We start from the raw sequence: 12026 nt of genomic DNA on the forward strand, positions 1-12026 counted from the left end.
TTATATAAAAAAATGGCAACTTCCGAACCTTTTTTCCCTTTTAGCAAAGCAATTGGACGACTCATTTTATTTATTTATTTATTTCGTGAACTTAATGAGTTACTAAAATTCACAATATTTCATCTTTGTTAGAAAATATGACTATTACGAATTTTTTTCTAAAAAAAAAAATTACCGTTAGGAAAGGACAAACTTTCAAAATATGATTATTGGAGTAATAATATCTAAATAGAATAGTAAAAGTGAGTAGCTAAAATGCCGAGTCAAATGTAGATGCTTTGAAAAATAATGTAACTAAAATAGTAAAAGGTTTAGCTGTCCTTAAGGGGTAGCTCAATCAGTTGTGGACCACGCCTCATGAAGCGGAGGTCACTAGTTCGAATTTCTCCCTCCTCTTTCCCTTATGTGAACATGTAAAAAAAAAAAGTAAAAAGTTTAGCTAAACATTTGTTGAGGCACATATGAATGCTCTAAGGATCTAAAGTAGAGGGAGTGGACATCCCCCCTTTGAGGTGGTCGGTCACCCCATTTAAAAGTGGTTGGCCACTGTTTTAGTATTTGAGGGGATGATGAGCTAACCTAAGGGGATAGTTAGAGTGGTTCGACCATTCAAAAGGAGGTGGCCAATAGGGGTGGGTGCGGGTCGGGGCGGGTTGGATTTTGGCATTTTTCCCTACCCGACCCGCACCATGCGGGTTTGGAAAATCCAACTTGCTACTCGGGCAAAGTGAACCCTATTCGCCCGGGTTTGGGTTTTGCGGGGCAGGTTGAACGAGGCAGATATTGCGGGTTGGGCGGGTCAGGTCAGGTCGGGTGCCATTTTTTCCATTTTTCCTTTCTTCTAGTTTTCTCCAATGTTCTCATGTATGCCTCCCTCTCTTCTTTTCTCCATTTTTTTTCTTTCTTCTTTCTTCCTTTCTCTTCATGCATACAACAGAGAGAGAGAGAGAGAGAGAGATAGAGAGAGCCACTCCTGAAACTCACTCCTCTTTTCCTTCTCTTTTCTTTTCTTTCCCCTTTCTTCTTTTCCTTTTCTCTTCTTTCTTCTAGAAGAACCCATATGGTCTTCTTTCTTCTGAGCTTATATCTTCTTCTTCTTCTCGTCCTCTTCTCTCTCTCTCTCTCTCTCTCTCTCTCTCTCTTGTTGCTGTTTTGTGTTCACAGAGGAACCCAGATCGATCGCTTACCTTCAAGAAACAAAACGCAAAACGCCTTATGAAAAGAAAAGAAAACGTGAAGAAAAGAGAGAGAGAGAGAGAGAGATGAGAGAGAAACCTGAGAGCTCCGGGACTGAAGAGGAGCGGCGCCGGCGAAAGAGGAGTGGCAAGAGTGAGAGTGAGAAGAGAAGAGAAGACAGAAGAGTGAAGAGGAGCGGCGACTGGCGAGAGAGGAGCGGCGAGTCTGCTAGGTTAGAAATTTAGGAGGATTCTAGGTTTTTTTTTTTTTTTTTTTTTTTTTTTCTTTTAAGTGGTCCTCAGCGGGGTGGGTACCTGCTGCCCAAATATTTATAAACCCGCCCCACCCCGCATGGGTTGGAAGAAATCCAACCCAGATCCGCAAAAAAAACCAAAATCCGGCAGGGTGGGTTTGCGGGTTGGGCGGGTTTTTGCCCACCCCTAGTGGCCAACCATACCCATGGGTTGACGATCCCCTTAAAGGATGAGAGGGTGGCCGTCTTACCCCAATCACATCCTTGGGTGACCAACCATTCCCTTAGAGTGAAAGAGTGATTCGGCCACCCATGAACTTTTTTTTTTTTTTTTTAAATATTTTTAATGTGATTAAATTCATACCGTTCACTTTGAATAAATGGTCCAAATTCTTGAAATTTTAGAAAAATTTGATCCATATGTTAGTACTTATGTTTATGTATATGTTTGTGCCCAACATTTTTAGAGTTTAGAGAAGACAATAAGGTTGTTGTATTGGTAGTAAAAAGAAGGTTGTAACACTCCAACTATTAATTATTATTAGAGATATACTCTTAACAACACAACTCATAGATAAGAAGATCATTCAAAACTCAAAGACTCAAAATATATCTCATGGTCCAATTACAAGTTCAAATACAAGATAACATACATTCAAATGTAAACTGTTATCTTGTAGAGTTTTTACTTATCACAATTGTATTCATTTACTTATCTTGTAAACTGTTTAGTCTATATATATACAAAACCTATACCGTGTTTAGTTAAGGCAACAAACATATATTTAGAGACTTTATATGGTATTAGAGCTATTTTGACTCACGTCAAAATTTTTTTTTTCTACAATCTCTTTCCTGATGGCTCCTACTACGTCTACCCACACCTCAACCCCACCACTTGTTACCTTCATCCACTTCAATCCTCTCAAGTTGTCTTGTGACAACTACAACTATTGGCTAACGCAACTTGTTCCCCACCTCAAAGGTGGAAACCTATTCGGATAAGTTGACGACACCATCCGTGCTCCACCAAAAACACTATCTTTGACCAAAGATGGTATTGAAACCATCTCTCAAAATTCTGCCTACCTACATTGGTACATGCAAGACCAGCTGATTCTTGGAGCCATAAACTCATTATTGTCAGTGCAAATGCTCTCTCATGTCACACGTTGTGACAATTCCCGTGTTGTTTGGCTCACACTCGAAACCTTGTTTCAGTCACAATCGAAGGCACCCACTCTGCAAGTCCACTTCAAATTGATCACTCTCAAGAAGGGCAATGACTCCATTGCCGATTATTACCAGAAGTTCCAACTTCTTGCTGACACGCTGGCTGCCGTGGATAAACCTCTCGATGACATAGAGATGGTATCCTTTCTCCTCATAGGACTTGGATCAGACTATGATCCGTTTGTTACTTCCGTTCATACACGGGTTGAACCTCTCTCCATAGATGAATTTAATGGTCACTTGCTAGCTCATGAACTAAGGCTAGAACAAAACTTTACAGCAATTGATCTTTCTGTTGCTGGTGCAAATGCTGCCTCACGCGGTCCCTCTTATTGTTGAGGATGTAGCACACATGGCTCCTACACCAATCACTCATCTAGATGTCAATCGGCCTCCAACAATTTCTCACGCTCCTCGCATGGCCGAGGACATACACCAGGTTATCACGGTCGTGGCTCTTCGCATGGCTCATTCTCAAATCGTCCCATATGTCATGTTTGCAACAAAATTGGTCATATTGCACTTGATTGTTACTCTAGGTTTGACAACAAGTACAATCGTGACACTGAATCTTCCCATCAAGCATATCTCACCACTCTAAGCAGCCACCCCAACCCCATATATATGGTACCCAAACTCTGGAACTACACATCACTTAACTTCAGATCTGTCCAACCTCAATCTCAAGGCTGGGGAGTATACTGGAACCGATCATTAGGGGTGAAATAGCGGTTGCAGTTAGCGGTTAGTGGCTAAAACCGCTAACCGCAACTGTAGCAACCCAGATTTTTAAAAGTCTTATTTTAGAGATATTAAATTGATGCTATGATTATATTAATATTCATATTAGGTAATGGCATTTACTTTGAGGTTGAGATATTTATTGATGATATTAGGTAATAATATTTATTCTTGAGGAACTTATTAGATCTTATGAATATTATTGGAATGAATATTGATTTGAGGTTATTATATCATGATGATAATTTTATATTGATTATTTTATTGGGAGATTTAAGAGATATGATAATTGATGATTGATTGGTATAATTTGGAGTATGATTGTAATAATTGGTGATATAATAGGATAGTAAATGGTAGGTATAAGGATGGTAGAATAAGAAGGTAGAATAGTATAGGGTTGGTGAAATAGTATAGGGTTGGTAGAATAGTATAGGGTTGGTGGAATAGTATAGGGTTGGTGAAATAGTATAGGGTTGGTGAAATAGTAATATGAGGGTATAATGGTAAATTGAAGGTAGAATAGTGTTTGATTTTCTCCTATAAATAGAGCTCTTCTCCTTCAGTATTTTCACCACTCATCTCCTCTCCCATCTCTTGCATATATTCTTCCTTCTTCCGCTTTTTACTCGGTCTTTCTTCTTTCTAAGAGTGTTTACTCAGAACAGAGAGAGAAAGGGCGAGACCAAGCGCTACAAGAAAGAAAGAACACAAGAGAAACCGAGAGTGAGATGGGAAATTTAAGACAGAGAGCTGAAGAGGAAGAAAGAGAGTTTAGGCGAGAGAGAGAGAGAGAGAGAGAGAGAGAAAGTCAGTGAAGGGATTGTTATGGGTATGGACCAACTGCAGCAGAACGGGTTTCAAGTAATTACCTTTGATGATCCATTCATGTAATCCACTGTAAGTATTCTTACTTACTGAGTATGATATTGATATCCAATAATACGGATTTTTGTGGTTTTATAACTTGTCTAGCATTTTGCTATATATATGATTCAACAATGATTTATATTGTCGGAAATCAATTGACTCACTACTTCACAGTTTTTTGTAGTGCTTGCAGGAATGGAAAATCAAGGTAATTATGCAGTTGTGATTAGAGATTCATATTGAGATGTACAGAGATTCCAAGTTGGTTAAGTTTTGTCTAGAGTTTAGACTGTCGAATAGATTTGTATAAATACCTTGTATGACATAGCTTTGGGTATTTTTGTATAAAGAAAAGTATTTTTAACAGTATTTTTTTTGTATTGATAATTACAGTTTTTCCGCTATATGAGATTGTTACAAAATGGTATCAGAGCCACCTAGTAACGCCAGGTCATGTGGTATTGAAGCACTGCATGATGAGAAGAAGCCCACATTGAGTGGGTAGTTTATAGAGATAGTCATGGGTGCTAAGTCCCACATTGCCTAGTTACTAGGTGAAACTGGGCTTTATAATGAATTCTAGGGAAGCTCCAAATTGACTAGTCCTTTTGGGGTAATAGCGCAGATGTGGCTAGCGCTTTTTCCTGGGATGTTATAAATGGTATCAAAGCATTACCCAGCCTGAGATGGTGGGAGTGTGCACAAGCCTACGAGGGTCGCTAGTGGACACACGTTGGTGATGCCAAAAGTGGGTTATATTATAATGGTGTCAGTTAAGACACAATGAAATGTATAAGGGCCAAAAGTTAAGGGCCGAGAATGAAGAAATTCCCTGAGGATTGCCAACGGTGACACTGGTGCCCAAGAAGAGTGCTTGTAGAGTCTCATATCGCCTGGGTATGGAATATGTTATGATATTTATTTATGAACAGATTGAAAAAAAAAAAAAATTTTATAGTAACTTGAGTAAGTTATGGTTCAAGTATGATTTATTTTTAATTTGGGTTGCTCAATTTGAAGATAGGTGGTAATTTATGGGCTTTAATTTCGAGGACGAAATTCTAATAAGGAGGGAAGATTGTAGCAACCCAGATTTTTAAAAGTCTTATTTTAGAGATATTAAATTGATGCTATGATTATATTAATATTCATATTAGGTAATGGCATTTACTTTGAGGTTGAGATATTTATTGATGATATTAGGTAATAATATTTATTCTTGAGGAACTTATTAGATCTTATGAATATTATTGGAATGAATATTGATTTGAGGTTATTATATCATGATGATAATTTTATATTGATTATTTTATTGGGAGATTTAAGAGATATGATAATTGATGATTGATTGGTATAATTTGGAGTATGATTGTAATAATTGGTGATATAATAGGATAGTAAATGGTAGGTATAAGGATGGTAGAATAAGAAGGTAGAATAGTATAGGGTTGGTGAAATAGTATAGGGTTGGTAGAATAGTATAGGGTTGGTGGAATAGTATAGGGTTGGTGAAATAGTATAGGGTTGGTGAAATAGTAATATGAGGGTATAATGGTAAATTGAAGGTAGAATAGTGTTTGATTTTCTCCTATAAATAGAGCTCTTCTCCTTCAGTATTTTCACCACTCATCTCCTCTCCCATCTCTTGCATATATTCTTCCTTCTTCCGCTTTTTACTCGGTCTTTCTTCTTTCTAAGAGTGTTTACTCAGAACAGAGAGAGAAAGGGCGAGACCAAGCGCTACAAGAAAGAAAGAACACAAGAGAAACCGAGAGTGAGATGGGAAATTTAAGACAGAGAGCTGAAGAGGAAGAAAGAGAGTTTAGGCGAGAGAGAGAGAGAGAGAGAGAAAGTCAGTGAAGGGATTGTTATGGGTATGGACCAACTGCAGCAGAACGGGTTTCAAGTAATTACCTTTGATGATCCATTCATGTAATCCACTGTAAGTATTCTTACTTACTGAGTATGATATTGATATCCAATAATACGGATTTTTGTGGTTTTATAACTTGTCTAGCATTTTGCTATATATATGATTCAACAATGATTTATATTGTCGGAAATCAATTGACTCACTACTTCACAGTTTTTTGTAGTGCTTGCAGGAATAGAAAATCAAGGTAATTATGCAGTTGTGATTAGAGATTCATATTGAGATGTACAGAGATTCCAAGTTGGTTAAGTTTTGTCTAGAGTTTAGACTGTCGAATAGATTTGTATAAATACCTTGTACGACATAGCTTTGGGTATTTTTGTATAAAGAAAAGTATTTTTAACAGTTATTTTTTTGTATTGATAATTACAGTTTTTCCGCTATATGAGATTGTTACAGCAACCGCCTAGGCGGTTAGTAATTTTTACTAACTGCCTCCGCTAACTGGGTAGCGGTTAACCGCGTACCGCCCGGTTAGCGGTTAACCGCTTTTTTCTAACCGCTTTTTTGGGCTTTTTTTGGGCCTTTTTTGGACTTTTTTCTTTGGACCGATTTTGGGCCGGGTTTGGGCTCACTTTAAACATTTTTTTTTGCTCATTTTAAACTTTTTTTTTCCTTTTTTCATGACCATTTTAGCATTAAAAATTGCTATATACCAAAATCGTATTGGCCACCTTCTACAAATCTACACATTATATAATATATAAATAAAATTACAACAAAATCATCACTTCACTTGTAGTCTTATACATAAACTCAAACAAGTTCATAAACTCACAACTTATTGTTATATATATATATATATAAGAAAAAACGGTTAGCGGGTAGCGGATTTCCAAAACCTACTAACCGCTAACCGCAACCGCCTAGGTGGTTAGCGGTTTTTACTAACCGCTTTCAAAGCGGTTAGACGGTTAGCGGTTAACGGTTATAGTGGTTAACAGTTAACGGTTGCGGTTAGGCGGTTTTAAATTTCACCCCTACCGATCATATCCACATAGGCAATGGTAAAGAGCTTTCCATTCATCATATTGGAAACACCAGCATTTTATCTCCATCTCTCAATTGTGATTTATTAGATGTTCTCCATGTCTCACATATTACCAAAAATCTGATATTTGTTCACAAATTTACCAAGGATACTAATACATTTTTTGAATTTCATCCCTACCATGTTCTTTTGAAGGATTGCTGTTCGGGGAAGGTGCTGCTTCAAGGCCCGAATAATCATGGTCTTTACCAATTTTTTCCTTCCGCAAATAATGTGCCATCGCCTGTCCTCATTGGTGAGCGTACCTCTCTCTCTCTCTCTCTCTCAATGGCACGCACGTTTAGGTCACCCTACATTCAAGCTTGTTCATCAAGTCCTTTCATCATTTCGTCTTCCAGTTACGTGAAATAAAATTCTGGAGCTATGTCGTGCTTGTCTCAGTTCCAAAAGCAAGCAACTACCGTTTGCGACATCTCAGTTTCAAGCAAAATGTCCCTTAGAACTCATTTATAAGGATGTATGGGGTTCTTCCCCTATTTGTTCAAAAAATGGTTCTAAATATTATGTTTCGTTTCTAGATGCTTTTAGTAAATACACTTGGTTATATCACATTTCTTGTAAAGGTGATGTCACCAACGTTTTTATTAAATTCAAACTTGATGTTGAATGTTTCTTTGAATCCAAAATTAAATCTGTGCAATCTGATTGGGGAGGCAAATATCACCCCTTGAACAAATTACTTCTTTCTCATGGAATTTCTCATTGCATATCTTGCCAACATACGCATCAACAAAATGATGCTAATGAGCGGAAGCATCGTCACATAGTCGAAACCGGTCTTGCTCTCTTATCAAATGCTAACATGCCCTCATATTTTTGGGATAATGCTTTCTCCACTGCATGTTATTTAATTAATAGAATGCCTACTCCATTGCTCAAAAATATATCTCCCTTTGAAACACTATTCAAACGTTCCTCCGATTATCAATTTCTTCATACGTTTGGTTGTGCATGTTGGCCAAACTTACGTCCTTACAACTCACACAAACTCCAGCAAAGGTCCACTCAATGTCTTTTCTTAGATTATAGCCCTCAACACAAAGGCTACAAATGCCTAAATCTCAACACTGACTGATTATATATTTCGCGTGATGTTCGTTTTGATGAAACCACATTTACGTGTTCATTAAATCCCACTCAAAATCCAGCCCAAAATAACTCTGTTTTGCAGGTTCATCCATCAATTCCTATCCTCACACCTTTGATTATTGGGACTCTAGCAGTTCACTCCACGAACGCGCATCCTTCAACAGCCCAAGCAGAAACAAATCCACATAGCCCAACTCAAGTAGCAACCGATTGAGCCAATCAAATCCCTACAGATGTTCCAACTCCACCTTCCTCACCTTTACCTTCTTCAACCCCTAGCACCACGCAGGTCCAACCAAAATCCCCACCAACCTGGCTATACCTGCTTACCCAATGACTACATGAGCAAAGAATAATATCACAAAACCCAAAACTCTCACCGACAACACCGTCCGTTATCCCCTTCCTCATGCCTTAGTTGCTACCTCAACCTCCTAAGAACCGGAACCCACTTGCTACTCCTTAGAATGAAAAACCCTCTCTGGAGAAAAGCCATGAATATGGAATTTGATGCTTTACTCCACAACCATACCTGGAATATGGTTCCTCCATCTTTAGCATAGAATATAATTGGGTGTAAATGGGTGTTCCGATTGAAGAGAAAAGCTGATGGTTCTATTGACCACTACAAAGCCCAACTCGTTGCAAAAGGCTTTCATCAACAAGAAGGTGTTGACTATAGTGAGACTTACAGCCCCGTTATCAAGCCAACAACGATACGCTTTGTCCTCTCTTTAGCTATCTCTAAAGGTTGGCCTATTCATCAGATTGATATTCAGAATGCATTTCTTCATGGAAATTTGTCTGAGGAAGTATACATGACTCAACCCCTAGGTTTCACTCAGCCCCTAGGTTTCACTCACCCCCAATTTCCCTCTCACATTTGCAAGCTTAAAAAGGCTTTGTATGGACTGAAACAGGCACCTCATGCTTGGTTCTCTAAGTTAAGCAACAAGCTCATTGAGTTAAGGTTTTTTCAGTTCTCGGTCAGACAACGCCCTCTTTATAAATCGCACATTTACATATACTATGCTAATACTGATTTATGTAGATATATTCTGATTACATGCTCTAATCATGCTGCTATTCGTGATTTATTGACTACCCTATATTGTGAGTTTGTTGTAAAAGAGTTTGGAGCTTTTCATTTTTTTTTTTTCTAGGTATTGAAGTGTTACCTTACTCTAAGAGAGTTTTACTGTCTCAACAAAAGTATATAATGGACATTTTGAAACGCATCAACATGATAGATGGTAAGCCCATGAACTCTCCTATGACCCCTACTACCCACCTCTCGGCCTTTGAGGGAGAAACCTTTGCTAATCCGACTTTGTATCGAAGCACAGTCGGGGCACTTCAATACTTATGCATCACTCGTCCTGATATTTCATTTTGTGTAAATAAATTGTCTCAGTTCATGCACAAACCAACAGAACTCCATTGGCAGTCCGTGAAAAGGCTTCTCCGATACATCAAACTGACCATTCAATTTGGACTTCAGTTTCAAAAGTCCTCTGTAAATCACATTCAAGCCTTCTCAGATGCTGACTTGGCTGATAGCCGTGATGGCCGTCGATCAACCGGCGGATATTGTATTTTTCTTGGTGATAATCTCATATCTTGGAGCTGTAGGAAACAACCCACAGTAGCTAGATTGAGCAAAGAAGCTGAGTATAAGGCTCTTGCGAACACGACTGCCGAACTCTCATGGATCACGTCCCTTTGCTCAGAAGTTGGTCTAAAATTCTATCAACCACCAACCCTGTTGTGTGATAACATTAGAGCTATGTACTTATCTTCAAATCCAGTATTTCATGCCAGAACCAAACATGTTGAGATAAATTTTCATTTTGTTAGAGATTTGGTGACAAAGAAAGTGATCTCTATAAAATTTATCTCTAGTAAAGATCTGTTGGCAGATAACTTTACAAAGCCCTCGTCATCTCCACGGTTCAGCATTCTCAGGGACAAGCTTAACGTTATCTCTATACTGTTTAGCTTGAAGAGGCGTATTAGAGATATATTCTCAACAACACAACTCATGGATAAGAAGACCATTCAAAACTCAAAGACTCAAGATATATCTCCTGATCTAATAACAAGTTCAAATACAAGATAACATCTAAGATAATATACATTCAAATGTAAACTGTTATCTTGTAGAGTTTTTATCTTATCACAATTGTATTCATTTACTTAATTATCTTGTAAACTGTTCAGCCTATATATATACGAAACCTATACCATGTTTAGATAAGGCAACAAACATATATTCAGAGACTTTATAATTACGGTTATGAGTGCCTTAATAAAACTCAAGAATGCCGGGGTTGAATTCCAAATGGAACAAAGTGGAATTTTGGATCTTTTAGAATTTTTTTTTGTGGGTTGCATGTTCGAAGTGGGAGAGAGAACACCCGAAGTTAGATTCTGAACAATTTATGGCGAATGTTAAAAGTTGGATTCTTAACGTTTGAAGACAGCCTGAGAGCATTTAATTTCACCACCTTAGCTTAACTTGTCATGCAATATGAGCTGTTTTAAATATCCTTTTTACCCTTTAGCCTCCATTTTTGTCATCTCTCAGTTGAGAAAATTCTAGTGAGAGTTAGAGAGTGGGTTTTGAAGGGAAAATGAGCTTTCTTGTGAATTTGTCTTCAAGGAGAGGCAATCTTATAGTTGAGAGTTAAATATATTTTCTCCAGGTTGTTGCGTAAATAACATGCAACTTCTTAATAGATAACATTTTTCAAGCATTTCAATGCTTAAAAATTGCTTAAGAATCTGAAATTTATTTAAAATAGTAAAGGATCCTAATATGCTGCCAAAGAGTAAAACTACTAAAACTATGTTTTGTGAAATTTTTGTTTGTACATACCTGTCTATAGAAATACGAGAAATATATAAATGCGAAATAATAAGAAATAATAAAAGAAACAACAAGATTAAGGTGATTCAGTATTTTGCTTACATCCACACACAAAGCCTTATATGTGTTACATCTTGTTTTTATTGAATGATTTAAATACATAAGAAGACTCTCTACTTATTGAGAGGACATGATGAATAAGTTTCATTTCTTAGTAATGTGGGACAAACCTAAAGATTTATTTGTATAAACTAATAACTAAAATCTTTACAAACTTAAAGCACAAGCCCACGTATTTTCTAATAGGTGCTACCGATGCGCTCCTAATTAACAGTAGATAAAAAATGTGTTTTGTATTATGTCCAGAGCCAGGGCCGGCTCAGGCCCTAGGCGAGTTAGGCCCTCGCCTAGGGCCCCCAATTTAATAAGGCCTAAAAAATTTTTTTTGAGTTAAAAAAAATTAAAATAAAAATTTTTTATTTTTGACCAAAAAAAAAAATTGAAGGCCCAAATGTTATTTAATAGGGCCTAAAAATTTTTTTTAGGGTTAAATACTCCAAACCCCCCTGAAATTTGGTAACTTTATTTTTTCCCCTTTGGGGTTTCATTTTTATCACAGGAGGTTCCTGTGGTTTTGATAAGTGACCAAGTTAGTCCATCCGTTAGTTGACCGTTACACGTGGACCAATCAGACGTCGACACGTAGCACATATATTAATTTTTTTTAATTTTTTTTTTTAAATTAAAAAAATATATATATTTTTTAAATTAAAAAAAATGTATTTAAAAAAAAAAAAAGAAACGGAAAACA

At 37.2% G+C, this 12026-nt stretch overlaps 1 protein-coding gene across 1 annotated transcript; it reads left to right on the forward strand.

Moving 5' to 3' along the window:
* Nucleotides 1-2530: 2530 nt before the first annotated feature.
* On the forward strand, nucleotides 2531-3001 carry LOC148589815 (uncharacterized). The gene has a single exon (XM_088515197.1). It carries the CDS (start codon nucleotides 2531-2533, stop codon nucleotides 2999-3001), a length of 471 nt encoding a protein of 156 aa, XP_088371323.1.
* Nucleotides 3002-12026: the final 9025 nt, after the last annotated feature.

Source organism: Corylus avellana, chromosome 1 (assembly GCF_965113065.1).
Source record: "Corylus avellana chromosome 1, dhCorAvel1.hap1.2, whole genome shotgun sequence".
NCBI lineage: Eukaryota > Viridiplantae > Streptophyta > Magnoliopsida > Fagales > Betulaceae > Corylus > Corylus avellana.